Genomic DNA, 14,211 nt, shown 5'->3' with positions numbered 1-14,211 from the left:
TACATTATGCATCCTATAATTTAGAATGTATTCTGCATGTTTTGCGCACATGGTGGGTTTTTTTTCCGCGAAAAAAACGCATCGCGGTAAAAAAAGCAGCATGTTCATTAATTTTGCGGATTTTCCGCGTTTTTCCCGCCGTTTTATGCATTGGGAAAAAACGCAAAAAAAGCGTCAAAAAACGCATGCGGATTTCTGGCAGAAATGTCCGGTTTTTGTCACGAAAATTTCTGCAAGAAATCCTGACGTGTGCACATAGCCTGAAAGTAGTGAGGGACTGTTTGAATGCGATAAAGTGCTTGTTGGAGTGGGATCTTTTCCATCTCCGCTCTGCAGCCCTGGAAGCTCGCCTCAGTTCTTTGGTCAGGCTGGTGTGCCAGGGTTGTCTGTTGATTTTGCGAGCTTTGGTATGTGTGAGAGGGGCAAGAGATTCCAAAGCTGCAGCTATTGTGGTGTTATATAGAGCGGCAGCATCATCCGCACTGTGTAGCGAACTTATGTCCGCCCTCCAGGACTTCACTAGCAGCCCATTGTCTGTGTGAAATGTACCCTGGCCTCCAGAAGTGCAGGCGCCATTACTGTGACGACATCCTGCCCTGCCTACAGCCCTCTCTTCAGGGCAGGCCGGGCACCGATATCGCCATGGAGGCTGTGTGACCATGTGCCATCTGAGAGTCCACGTATCCCCCCCCCCACGGACATGTCATGCCCGAACCATGCACAGATGTCCGGACAAAGACCCTCACACGTCAACATTAGTACAGCGGCTACGGCCACCAGCGCTCTGTGATCTTCCCACCGCCGACCTTCATCAAAGTACTCGGCCTGAACCAATTATTCCACATAAGATGGAAACAGTCAGCGCTGATGAGGAAAGGCCGGGAGGTCACTAATGGGCCATGTCCTGCAGGGTAAAAGACATTCACCAGAAGACACGGAAAACTTAAATAGGAAAGGATTTTATTGAATTTACATGTCTGTAGTCATCACGCAGTGAGCAGTGAAACCACTGGGGGGGGGGGGGCAGCAGCCAGCCACCGGACCCAGCATCACCAGACACCACTAGCCATGGCCACTGCATCCTATGTGTGGACACCATGGAGGAACGCCATGGAATCACCAGAGACCACCAGCCATGGCCAGTGCACCCTATTGTGTGGACACCATGGGGAAAATCCCTGGAATCACCAGAGACCACCGGTCATGGCCAGTGCACCCTATGTGTGGACACCATGGAGGAACGCCATGGAATTACCAGAGACCACCAGCCATGGCCAGTGCACCCTATTGTGTGGACACCATGGGAAAATCCCTGGAATCACCAGAGACCACCAGTCATGGCCAGTGCACCCTATGTGTGGACATCACGGAGGAAAGCCCTGGAATCAGAGACCACTGGCCATGGCCAGTGCACCCTATGTGTGGACACCATGGAGGAAAGCCATGGAATCAAAGACCATCGGCCATGGCCAGTGCACCCTATGTGTGGACATCACGGAGGAAAGCCCTGGAATCAGAGACCACCGGCCATGGCCAGTGCACCCTATGTGTGGACACCATGGAGGAAAGCCATGGAATCACTAGAGACCACCAGCCGTGGCCAGTGCACCCTATGTGTGGACACCACGGAGGAAAGCCATGGAATCACCAGAGACCACCAGCCATGGCCAGTGCACCCTATGTGTGGACACCATGGAGGAAAGCCATGGAATCACTAGAGACCACCAGCCATGGCCAGTGCACCCTATGTGTGGACACCATGGAGGAAAGCCATGGAATCACTAGAGACCACCAGCCGTGGCCAGTGCACCCTATGTGTGGACATCACAGAGGAAAGCCCTGGAATCAGAGACCACCGGCCATGGCCAGTGCACCCTATGTGTGGACACCATGGAGGAAAGCCATGGAATCACCAGAGACCACCAGCCATGGCCAGTGCACCCTATGTGTGGACACCATGGAGGAAAGCCATGGAATCACTAGAGACCACCAGCCGTGGCCAGTGCACCCTATGTGTGGACATCACAGAGGAAAGCCCTGGAATCAGAGACCACCGGCCATGGCCAGTGCACCCTATGTGTGGACACCACGGAGGAAAGCCATGGAATCACCAGAGACCACCAGCCATGGCCAGTGCACCCTATGTGTGGACACCATGGAGGAAAGCCATGGAATCACTAGAGACCACCAGCCATGGCCAGTGCACCCTATGTGTGGACACCATGGAGGAAAGCCATGGAATCACTAGAGACCACCAGCCATGGCCAGTGCACCCTATGTGTGGACACCATGGAGGAACGCCATGGAATCACCAGAGACCACCGGCCATGGCCAGTGCACCCTATGTGTGGACACCATGGAGGAAAGCACTGAAATCACCAACCATGGCCAGTCTGCCTCATGTCTGGACACTGTGGAGGAAAGGCCTGGCAGGGGACAGTATACCTAGGGCCGCTGTCTGATGACTGGTCCTGGCCCCAGTATGTTTGTGGAAATGACCCATCCGTGGATCAGACTGTGGAATGGTGAAATCAGGGAGGATTGTGGGAGACATAACACCGAGTGCTATACACAGGTACAGGTTAATACTGCATGGTCCGGTCCCCAGGACGTGGTCCCGTGTCTCCTGATCCATGCAGGGGAGACACAAGGAAAGTCTGGGAGTATATACAGTGACACCAAAGGCCGGTGGTGCCCACTCCTCAAGGGGCCTGGCGCCATTCACATTGAGGGCAAGCAAATGTCTCAGTATTACAGCCACCGACCAAATCCACAACGGGAACATGCGCAGCATCTACACCAGCGGGAGCAGAGGGAGCGTGGAGGCCGCTGCGCTGCAGGAGGCTCAGGTTCAGGGGCATAAAGTGCAGCTAGTGACGGGAGCTGGGACATTCACATACATTCACAGGGGAGCACAGGGGGGAAGCGAGGAGGGTCCTGGCTCCGGGGCCACACATCACTCCTTGGCCTTTCCGATTATAGCCAGGATGTACAGGAAGATGTTAATAATGTCCGTGTACAGGTTCAGGGCAGCAAACACATATTCTTCAGGGCTGAGTGACAGCTGCTTGTTCCCAAGGATCATCTGAGTGTCCACTGCCAGGAACTAGGGGAGACACAAGGAGGAAACTGTCAGCAATGTTGGGGAACAGAACTAACGTAATGGAGGAACCCATCAGGAGAACTGCAGGAGGAAGGCGCACGACCACATGACACGACCTCAGAGACCCTGAGCGGGGGTCCTCTTATATGGGGGCACTGTGATATCTTCGCCGGAGGTGGATGACAGGACCCAGCGGGGAACACATTTCCCAGGAGACTGTGCAGTGGAGGGTCGCCGTCACCCTTCTTAGATAAGACCAGGCCCTCACTGCAGCCCCCATCACTCTGATCCGACCCTCCGCTCCAGCAGGTGGAGGAGCAGAACCAGAGAAAGCCACAGCTCAGCCTACCGGGACGTCAGCAGTGACATCTCTACTCCACCCCAAGTGATAGATCATGGGATGTGACAACCTATACCCACAAAGAGGTGTGGAGTCAGCTGAGCCCACACCAGATAAGAGTAAAGATCGGCGACAACAGGGAGAGGGGCGGGTGTCAGGACTCACGCAGGTGAACAGCAGTGCCCCCAGCGAGGCGTAGACGATCTGCAGGATCTTGTTGCGGATGAAGATGCAGAGGATCGAAAAGATGATGAGCACCACCAGGCTGACCATCAGGACCCCCATGCAGGAAGTGAAGTCGTATTTAGTCTGTGAAGACATGGAGGGTAAGAGAAAAAGCCTTCCTCGGAGGATGGGGGTGGTAGTTACTGTGGGGCACACTCACCTGCAGGGAGAACAGGACCACGGTGAAGCAGACGGCGGCGGTGATGCCCAGCGCCATTATCACGGCGTCCGTCTCGTAGAAGCTGGCAATCATTCCCACCATGTAGGAGAGGCTGAGGGTCAGGATGGACTGTGGGAAACAGATTGTGAGACTCGCCCTCCACATCCGTCCTCCCACTATATGGGCCCCTGATCACTGCACTTACCAGGGCCACCAGGTTCCAAGGGTGACGGCGACGAAAATCTCCACAGCAGCTGAGAGTAATGAGGGAGACAAAGAAGATGGCGTAGGAGAGGTAATACGTCCATGCGTTCCTCCTCACGTAGAGCTGGACCTCCTTCACAAAGGTGAACACAGCAACAAACGCGAAGGTGACGAGGAGCTGAGCCGTGAGGACGAGGAAGACCTGAGGAGAGGTTAGAGCATTACCTCAAGGACAAGCAGGCAGAGGCTCCAGACACCGCCAACAGAGCAGGCAGAGGCTCCAGACACCGCCAACAGAGCAGGCAGAGGCTCCAGGCATCGCCAACAGAGCAGACAGAGGCTCCAGGCATCGCCAACAGAGCAGACAGAGGCTCCAGGCATCGCCAACAGAGCAGGGAGAGGCTCCAGGCATCGCCAACAGATCAGAGAGAGGCTCCAGGCATCGCCAACAGAGATAGCAGAGGCTCCAGACACCGCCAACAGAGCAGGCAGAGGCTCCAGACACCGCCAACAGAGCAGGCAGAGGCTCCAGACACCGCCAACAGAGCAGGCAGAGGCTCCAGACACCGCCAACAGAGCAGGCAGAGGCTCCAGACACCGCCAACAGAGCAGGCAGCGGCTCCAGACACCGCCAACAGAGCAGGCAGCGGCTCCAGACATCTCCGACAGAGGCTCCAGACACCGCCGACAGAGCAGACAGAGGCTCCAGGCATCGCCAACAGAGGAGGCAGCGGCTCCAGGCATCGCCAACAGAGCAGACAGAGGCTCCAGGCATCGCCAACAGAGCAGAGAGAGGCTCCAGGAATCGCCAACAGAGCAGAGAGAGGCTCCAGGCATCGCCAACAGAGCAGACAGAGGCTCCAGGCATCGCCAACAGAGCAGGCAGAGGCTCCAGACACCGCCAACAGAGCAGGCAGAGGCTCCAGACACCGCCAACAGAGCAGGCAGAGGCTCCAGACACCGCCAACAGAGCAGGCAGAGGCTCCAGACACCGCCAACAGAGCAGGCAGAGGCTCCAGACACCGCCAACAGAGCAGGCAGCGGCTCCAGACACCGCCAACAGAGCAGGCAGCGGCTCCAGGCATCGCCAACAGAGCAGACAGAGGCTCCAGACACCGCCAACAGAGCAGGCAGCGGCTCCAGGCATCGCCAACAGAGCAGACAGAGGCTCCAGACACCGCCAACAGAGCAGGCAGAGGCTCCAGGCATCGCCAACAGAGCAGACAGAGGCTCCAGGCACCGCCAACAGAGCAGACAGAGGCTCCAGACACCGCCAACAGAGCAGACAGAGGCTCCAGGCATCGCCAACAGAGCAGGCAGCGGCTCCAGGCATCGCCAACAGAGCAGAGAGAGGCTCCAGGCATCGCCAACAGAGCAGAGAGAGGCTCCAGGCATCGCCAACAGAGCAGAGAGAGGCTCCAGGCATCGCCAACAGAGCAGGCAGAGGCTCCAGGCATCGCCAACAGAGCAGGCAGAGGCTCCAGACAGCGCCAACAGAGCAGACAGAGGCTCCAGGCATCGCCAACAGAGCAGAGAGAGGCTCCAGACACCGCCAACAGAGATAGCAGAGGCTCCAGACACCGCCAACAGAGATAGCAGAGGCTCCAGACACCGCCAACAGAGCAGACAGAGGCTCCAGGCATCGCCAACAGAGCAGGCAGAGGCTCCAGGCATCGCCAACAGAGCAGGCAGAGGCTCCAGACAGCGCCAACAGAGCAGGCAGAGGCTCCAGGCATCGCCAACAGAGCAGAGAGAGGCTCCAGACACCGCCAACAGAGATAGCAGAGGCTCCAGACACCGCCAACAGAGATAGCAGAGGCTCCAGACACCGCCAACAGAGCAGACAGAGGCTCCAGACACCGCCAACAGAGCAGGCAGAGGTTCCAGACACCGCCAACAGAGCAGACAGAGGCTCCAGACACCGCCAACAGAGCAGAAGCTCCAGGCATCGCCAACAGAGCAGACAGAGGCTCCAGGCATCGCCAACAGAGATAGCAGAGGCTCCAGACACCGCCAACAGAGCAGACAGAGGCTCCAGGCATCGCCAACAGAGCAGAGAGAGGCTCCAGGCATCGCCGACAGAGCAGAGAGAGGCTCCAGGCATCGCCGACAGAGCAGACAGAGGCTCCAGACACCGCCAACAGAGCAGGCAGAGGCTCCAGACACCGCCAACAGAGCAGACAGAGGCTCCAGACACCGCCAACAGAGCAGAAGCTCCAGGCATCGCCAACAGAGATAGCAGAGGCTCCAGGCATCGCCAACAGAGCAGAGAGAGGCTCCAGGCATCGCCAACAGAGCAGAGAGAGGCTCCAGGCATCGCCAACAGAGCAGAGAGAGGCTCCAGGCATCGCCAACAAAGCAGAGAGAGGCTCCAGGCATCGCCAACAGAGCAGAGAGAGGCTCCAGGCATCGCCAACAGAGCAGAGAGAGGCTCCAGGCATCGCCAACAGAGCAGACAGAGGCTCCAGGCATCGCCAACAGAGCAGACAGAGGCTCCAGGCATCGCCAACAGAGCAGAGAGAGGCTCCAGGCATCGCCAACAGAGCAGGCAGCGGCTCCAGGCATCGCCAACAGAGCAGGCAGCGGCTCCAGGCATCGCCAACAGAGCAGACAGAGGCTCCAGGCATCGCCAACAGAGCAGGCAGAGGCTCCAGGCATCGCCAACAGAGCAGACAGAGGCTCCAGACACCGCCGACAGAGCAGGCAGAGGCTCCAGACATCGCCAACAGAGCAGAGAGAGGCTCCAGGCATCGCCGACAGAGCAGAGAGAGGCTCCAGGCATCGCCGACAGAGCAGACAGAGGCTCCAGACACCGCCAACAGAGCAGGCAGAGGCTCCAGACACCGCCAACAGAGCAGACAGAGGCTCCAGACACCGCCAACAGAGCAGAAGCTCCAGGCATCGCCAACAGAGCAGACAGAGGCTCCAGGCATCGCCAACAGAGATAGCAGAGGCTCCAGGCATCGCCAACAGAGCAGAGAGAGGCTCCAGGCATCGCCAACAGAGCAGAGAGAGGCTCCAGGCATCGCCAACAGAGCAGAGAGAGGCTCCAGGCATCGCCAACAGAGCAGAGAGAGGCTCCAGGCATCGCCAACAGAGCAGACAGAGGCTCCAGGCATCGCCAACAGAGCAGACAGAGGCTCCAGGCATCGCCAACAGAGCAGAGAGAGGCTCCAGGCATCGCCAACAGAGCAGGCAGCGGCTCCAGGCATCGCCAACAGAGCAGGCAGCGGCTCCAGGCATCGCCAACAGAGCAGACAGAGGCTCCAGGCATCGCCAACAGAGCAGGCAGAGGCTCCAGGCATCGCCAACAGAGCAGACAGAGGCTCCAGACACCGCCAACAGAGCAGACAGAGGCTCCAGGCATCGCCAACAGAGATAGCAGAGGCTCCAGACACCGCCAACAGAGCAGGCAGAGGCTCCAGACATCGCCAACAGAGCAGAGGCTCCAGACACCGCCAACAGAGCAGAGGCTCCAGACACCGCCAACAGAGCAGGCAGAGGCTCCAGACACCGCCAACAGAGCAGGCAGAGGCTCCAGACACCGCCAACAGAGCAGAGGCTCCAGACACCGCCAACAGAGCAGAGGCTCCAGACACCGCCAACAGAGCAGAGGCTCCAGACACCGCCAACAGAGCAGAGGCTCCAGACACCGCCAACAGAGCAGACAGAGGCTCCAGGCATCGCCAACAGAGCAGACAGAGGCTCAAGGCATCGCCAACAGAGATAGCAGAGGCTCCAGACATCGCCAACAGAGCAGACAGAGGCTCCAGACATCGCCAACAGAGCAGACAGAGGCTCCAGACACCGCCAACAGAGCAGACAGAGGCTCAAGGCATCGCCAACAGAGATAGCAGAGGCTCCAGACACCGCCAACAGAGCAGGCAGAGGCTCCAGACACCGCCAACAGAGCAGGCAGAGGCTCCAGACACCGCCAACAGAGCAGAGGCTCCAGACACCGCCAACAGAGCAGAGGCTCCAGACACCGCCAACAGAGCAGAGGCTCCAGACACCGCCAACAGATCAGACAGAGGCTCAAGGCATCGCCAACAGAGATAGCAGAGGCTCCAGACATCGCCAACAGAGCAGACAGAGGCTCCAGACACCGCCAACAGAGCAGACAGAGGCTCCAGACACCGCCAACAGAGCAGACAGAGGCTCCAGACACCGCCAACAGATCAGACAGAGGCTCAAGGCATCGCCAACAGAGATAGCAGAGGCTCCAGACACCGCCAACAGAGCAGGCAGAGGCTCCAGACATCGCCAACAGAGCAGGCAGCGGCTCCAGACATCGCCAACAGAGCAGGCAGCGGCTCCAGACACCGCCAACAGAGCAGGCAGCGGCTCCAGACACCGCCAACAGAGCAGGCAGAGGCTCCAGACACCGCCAACAGAGCAGGCAGAGGCTCCAGACACCGCCAACAGAGCAGGCAGAGGCTCCAGACACCGCCAACAGAGCAGGCAGAGGCTCCAGACACCGCCAACAGAGCAGGCAGAGGCTCCAGACACCGCCAACAGAGCAGGCAGAGGCTCCAGACACCGCCAACAGAGCAGGCAGAGGCTCCAGACACCGCCAACAGAGCAGGCAGAGGCTCCAGACACCGCCAACAGAGCAGGCAGAGGCTCCAGACACCGCCAACAGAGTAGGCAGAGGCTCCAGACACCGCCAACAGAGCAGGCAGCGGCTCCAGGCATCGCCAACAGAGCAGGCAGCGGCTCCAGGCATCGCCAACAGAGCAGGCAGCGGCTCCAGGCATCGCCAACAGAGCAGACAGAGGCTCCAGGCATCGCCAACAGAGCAGGCAGAGGCTCCAGGCATCGCCAACAGAGCAGACAGAGGCTCCAGACACCGCCAACAGAGCAGGCAGAGGCTCCAGACACCGCCAACAGAGCAGGCAGAGGCTCCAGACACCGCCAACAGAGCAGACAGAGGCTCCAGGCATCGCCAACAGAGCAGACAGAGGCTCAAGGCATCGCCAACAGAGATAGCAGAGGCTCCAGACATCGCCAACAGAGCAGACAGAGGCTCCAGACATCGCCAACAGAGCAGACAGAGGCTCCAGACACCGCCAACAGAGCAGACAGAGGCTCGAGGCATCGCCAACAGAGATAGCAGAGGCTCCAGACACCGCCAACAGAGCAGGCAGAGGCTCCAGACACCGCCAACAGAGCAGGCAGAGGCTCCAGACACCGCCAACAGAGCAGGCAGAGGCTCCAGACACCGCCAACAGAGCAGGCAGAGGCTCCAGACACCGCCAACAGAGCAGGCAGAGGCTCCAGACAGCGCCAACAGAGCAGGCAGAGGCTCCAGACAGCGCCAACAGAGCAGGCAGAGGCTCCAGACAGCGCCAACAGAGCAGGCAGAGGCTCCAGACAGCGCCAACAGAGCAGGCAGAGGCTCCAGACAGCGCCAACAGAGCAGGCAGAGGCTCCAGACAGCGCCAACAGAGCAGGCAGAGGCTCCAGACAGCGCCAACAGAGCAGGCAGAGGCTCCAGACAGCGCCAACAGAGCAGGCAGAGGCTCCAGACAGCGCCAACAGAGCAGGCAGAGGCTCCAGACAGCGCCAACAGAGCAGGCAGAGGCTCCAGACAGCACCAACAGAGCAGGCAGAGGCTCCAGACAGCGCCAACAGAGCAGGCAGAGGCTCCAGACAGCGCCAACAGAGCAGGCAGAGGCTCCAGACAGCGCCAACAGAGCAGGCAGAGGCTCCAGACAGCGCCAACAGAGCAGGCAGAGGCTCCAGACAGCGCCAACAGAGCAGGCAGAGGCTCCAGACACCGCCAACAGAGCAGGCAGAGGCTCCAGACAGCGCCAACAGAGCAGAAGCTCCAGACATCGCCAACAGAGCAGGCAGAGGCTCCAGACACCGCCAACAGAGCAGAGGCTCCAGACACCGCCAACAGAGCAGAAGCTCCAGACACCGCCAACAGAGCAGGCAGAGGCTCCAGACAGCGCCAACAGAGCAGGCAGAGGCTCCAGACACCGCCAACAGAGCAGGCAGAGGCTCCAGACAGCGCCAACAGAGCAGAAGCTCCAGACATCGCCAACAGAGCAGGCAGAGGCTCCAGACACCGCCAACAGAGCAGAGGCTCCAGACATCGCCAACAGAGCAGAAGCTCCAGACACCGCCAACAGAGCAGACAGAGGCTCCAGGCATCGCCAACAGAGCAGACAGAGGCTCCAGACAGCGCCAACAGAGCAGAAGCTCCAGACAGCGCCAACAGAGCAGAAGCTCCAGACACCGCCAACAGAGCAGGCAGAGGCTCCAGACACCGCCAACAGAGCAGACAGAGGCTCCAGACACCGCCAACAGAGCAGACAGAGGCTCCAGACACCGCCAACAGAGCAGACAGAGGCTCCAGACACCGCCAACAGAGCAGACAGAGGCTCCAGACACCGCCAACAGAGCAGGCAGAAGCTCCAGACATCGCCAACAGAGCACCAATGATGATAGTTCACATCCCTCTTCAGCCTGGTCCTGTGGTGCAGACTTGTCAGCAGATCCCGAGTAGCACTCAGACCGTCACTTATCACTCAGGTGTTCGCCACAAACCCAGGAGTAGCGGTCACCCTGTCGATGTCATCCATCCACACTGACCTTACGAATGAATGCTCGCCGGATGTTCTTATCATCCCAATGGCTGATGGGAAAGTCCTGGTTATCACAATATGAGGGGGGTCCTTCCTCATGATAGGTGGTGCTATGTATGGGAGACCCGAAATCTGAGGAAAAAAAGAAAAGGAGGGATGCAAGAAGTCAATGTCAGGCTTGGTCAGTAGACAGCTCCTAAACAAGTGGAGTTAACAACAGGAGTTGTAGCTGCTGAGTGTGAGCCTGCCGGGATAGGACTGGTGGAGCAGTCTGCCTTGTATGCTCTGCTGTTACTACTGACAATTTACCCCTTCCCCCAGCTACCCCTGGGCCCAATTACGAGGGGGAGGAGGTAGTTAGTTCAGTGTTGGCCCTGCCAATGTCAGGCTTCAACAATCAGTGGTCAGTAAGTGCCACATTCTCCCCACCGCTTCTCATCCCTGTCTGTGTATGGACACTTGTACAACAGATCAGGAGGAGGGAGGCCGGGGAGCAGAGCACCCACGCGGGAGGGAGGCCGGGGAGCAGGGCACCCACCCGGGAGGGAGGCCGGGGAGCAGGGCACCCACCCGGGAGGGAGGCCGGGGAGCAGGGCACCCACCCGGGAGGGAGGCCGGGGAGCAGAGCACCCACCCGGGAGGGAGGCCGGGGAGCAGGGCACCCACCCGGGAGGGAGGCCGGGGAGCAGAGCACCCGCCCGGGAGGGAGGCTGGGGAGCAGAGCACCCGCCCGGGAGGGAGGCCGGGGAGCAGAGCACCCACCCGGGAGGGAGGCCGGGGAGCAGAGCACCCACGCGGGAGGGAGGCCGGGGAGCAGGGCACCCACCCGGGAGGGAGGCCGGGGAGCAGGGCACCCACCCGGGAGGGAGGCCGGGGAGCAGAGCATGACTACAGAGAGGAGCTGAGGATATATAGTATATACAGAGCGTGTGACTACAGAGGAGCTGTGGATATATAGTATATACAGACAATGTGACTACAGAGACAGGGGAGCTGTGGATATATAATATATACAGAGCGTGTGACTACAGAGAGGAGCTCTGGATATATAGTATATACAGAGTGTGACTACAGAGAGGAGCTGTGGAAATATAGTATATACAGAGCGTGTGACTACAGAGAGGAGCTGTGGATATATAGTATATACAGAGTGTGACTACAGAGACAGAGGGGAGCTGTGGATATATAATATATACAGAGCGTGTGACTACAGAGAGGAGCTGTGGATATATAGTATATACAGAGTGTGTGACTACAGACAGGAGCTGTGGATATATAGCATATACAGAGCGTGTGACTACAGAGAAGAGCTGTGGATATATAGTATATACAGAACATGTGACTACAGAGGAGCTGTGGATATATAGTATATACAGAGTGTGACTACAGAGACAGGGGAGCTGTGGATATATAATATATACAGAGCGTGTGACTACAGAGAGGAGCTGTGGATATATAATATATACAGAGCGTGTGACTACAGAGAGGAGCTGTGGATATATAGTATATACAGAGTGTGACTACAGAGAGGAGCTGTGGAAATATAGTATATACAGAGCGTGTGACTACAGAGAGGAGCTCTGGATATATAGTATATACAGAGTGTGACTACAGAGACAGGGGAGCTGTGGATATATAATATATACAGAGCGTGTGACTACAGAGAGGAGCTGTGGATATATAGTATATACAGAGTGTGACTACAGAGAGGAGCTCTGGATATATAGTATATACAGAGTGTGACTACAGAGAGGAGCTGTGGATATATAGTATATACAGAGTGTGACTACAGAGAGGAGCTGTGGATATATTGTATATACAGAGCGTGACTACAGAGAGGAGCTGAGGATATATAGTATATACAGAGCGTGTGACTACAGAGAGGAGCTGTGGATATATAGTATATACAGAGCGTGTGACTACAGAGGGGAGCTGTGGATATATAGTATATACAGAGCGTGTGACTACAGAGGAGCTGTGGATATATAGTATATACAGAGTGTGACTACAGAGAGGAGCTGTGGATATATTGTATATACAGAGCGTGACTACAGAGAGGAGCTGAGGATATATAGTATATACAGAGCGTGTGACTACAGAGAGGAGCTGTGGATATATAGTATATACAGACAATGTGACTACAGAGAGGAGCTGTGGATATATAGTATATACAGAGTGTGACTACAGAGAGGAGCTCTGGATATATAGTATATACAGAGTGTGACTACAGAGAGGAGCTGTGGAAATATAGTATATACAGAGCGTGACTACAGAGAGGAGCTGTGGAAATATAGTATATACAGAGCGTGTGACTACAGAGAGGAGCTGTGGATATATAGTATATACAGAGTGTGACTACAGAGACAGGGGAGCTGTGGATATATAATATATACAGAGCGTGTGACTACAGAGAGGAGCTGTGGATATATAGTATATACAGAGCGTGTGACTACAGAGAGGAGCTCTGGATATATAGTATATACAGAGTGTGACTACAGAGACAGAGGGGAGCTGTGGATATATAATATATACAGAGCGTGTGACTACAGAGAGGAGCTGTGGATATATAGTATATACAGAGTGTGACTACAGAGAGGAGCTGTGGAAATATAGTATATACAGAGCGTGTGACTACAGAGAGGAGCTCTGGATATATAGTATATACAGAGTGTGACTACAGAGACAGGGGAGCTGTGGATATATAGTATATACAGAGCGTGTGACTACAGAGAGGAGCTGTGGATATATAGTATATACAGAGTGTGACTACAGAGAGGAGCTCTGGATATATAGTATATACAGAGTGTGACTACAGAGAGGAGCTGTGGAAATATAGTATATACAGAGCGTGTGACTACAGAGAGGAGCTGTGGATATATAGTATATACAGAGCGTGTGACTATAGAGAGGAGCTGTGGATATATAGTATATACAGAGCGTGTGACTACAGAGAGGAGCTGTGGATATATAGTATATACAGAGTGTGACTACAGAGAGGAGCTGTGGATATATAGTATATACAGAGTGTGACTACAGAGAGGAGCTGTGGATATATAGTATATACAGAGCGTGTGACTACAGAGAGGAGCTGTGGATATATAGTATATACAGAGCGTGTGACTACAGAGAGGAGCTGTGGATATATAGTATATACAGAGCATGTAACTACAGAGAGGAGCTGTGAATATATAGTATATACAGAGCGTGTGACTACAGAGGAGCTGAGGATATATAGTATATACAGACAATGTGACTACAGAGAGGAGCTGTGGATATATAGTATATACAGAGCGTGTGACTACAGAGAGGAGCTGTGGATATATAGTATATACAGAGTGTGTGACTACAGAGAGGAGCTGTGGATATATAGTATAAACAGAGCGTGTGACTACAGAGAGGAGCTGTGGATATATAGTATATACAGAGCGTGTGACTACAGAGAGGAGCTGTGGATATATAGTATATACAGAGCATGTAACTACAGAGAGGAGCTGTGAATATATAGTATATACAGAGCGTGTGACTACAGAGGAGCTGAGGATATATAGTATATAGAGAGCATGTGACTACAGAGGGGAGCTGTGGA

General features: G+C 56.0%; 1 protein-coding gene across 2 annotated transcripts in view; it reads right to left on the bottom strand.

Moving 5' to 3' along the window:
- Positions 1–943: 943 nt before the first annotated feature.
- GRINA (glutamate ionotropic receptor NMDA type subunit associated protein 1) overlaps positions 944–14,211 on the bottom strand; it is a 99,551-nt gene continuing 86,283 nt past the window's right edge. Inside the window, exons 3-8 of one of the 2 annotated variants that reach the window (XR_013217118.1) lie at positions 10,633–10,757; positions 4,034–4,234; positions 3,829–3,957; positions 3,609–3,752; positions 1,610–3,106; positions 944–1,415 (exon numbers count right to left, since the gene is read on the bottom strand). Coding sequence is in view for 1 of the 2 variants with exons in the window: in XM_077271605.1 (XP_077127720.1) it covers positions 2,957–3,106; positions 3,609–3,752; positions 3,829–3,957; positions 4,034–4,234; positions 10,633–10,757 (749 nt within the window). In the remaining variant the exon portion in view is untranslated. Of the gene's footprint in view, positions 3,107–3,608; positions 3,753–3,828; positions 3,958–4,033; positions 4,235–10,632; positions 10,758–14,211 lie in introns of both variants that reach the window. The other variant, XM_077271605.1, reaches the window with a different exon arrangement.

Source organism: Ranitomeya variabilis, chromosome 6 (assembly GCF_051348905.1).
Source record: "Ranitomeya variabilis isolate aRanVar5 chromosome 6, aRanVar5.hap1, whole genome shotgun sequence".
NCBI lineage: Eukaryota > Metazoa > Chordata > Amphibia > Anura > Dendrobatidae > Ranitomeya > Ranitomeya variabilis.
This window is presented reverse-complemented; position numbering and strand designations above follow the sequence as displayed.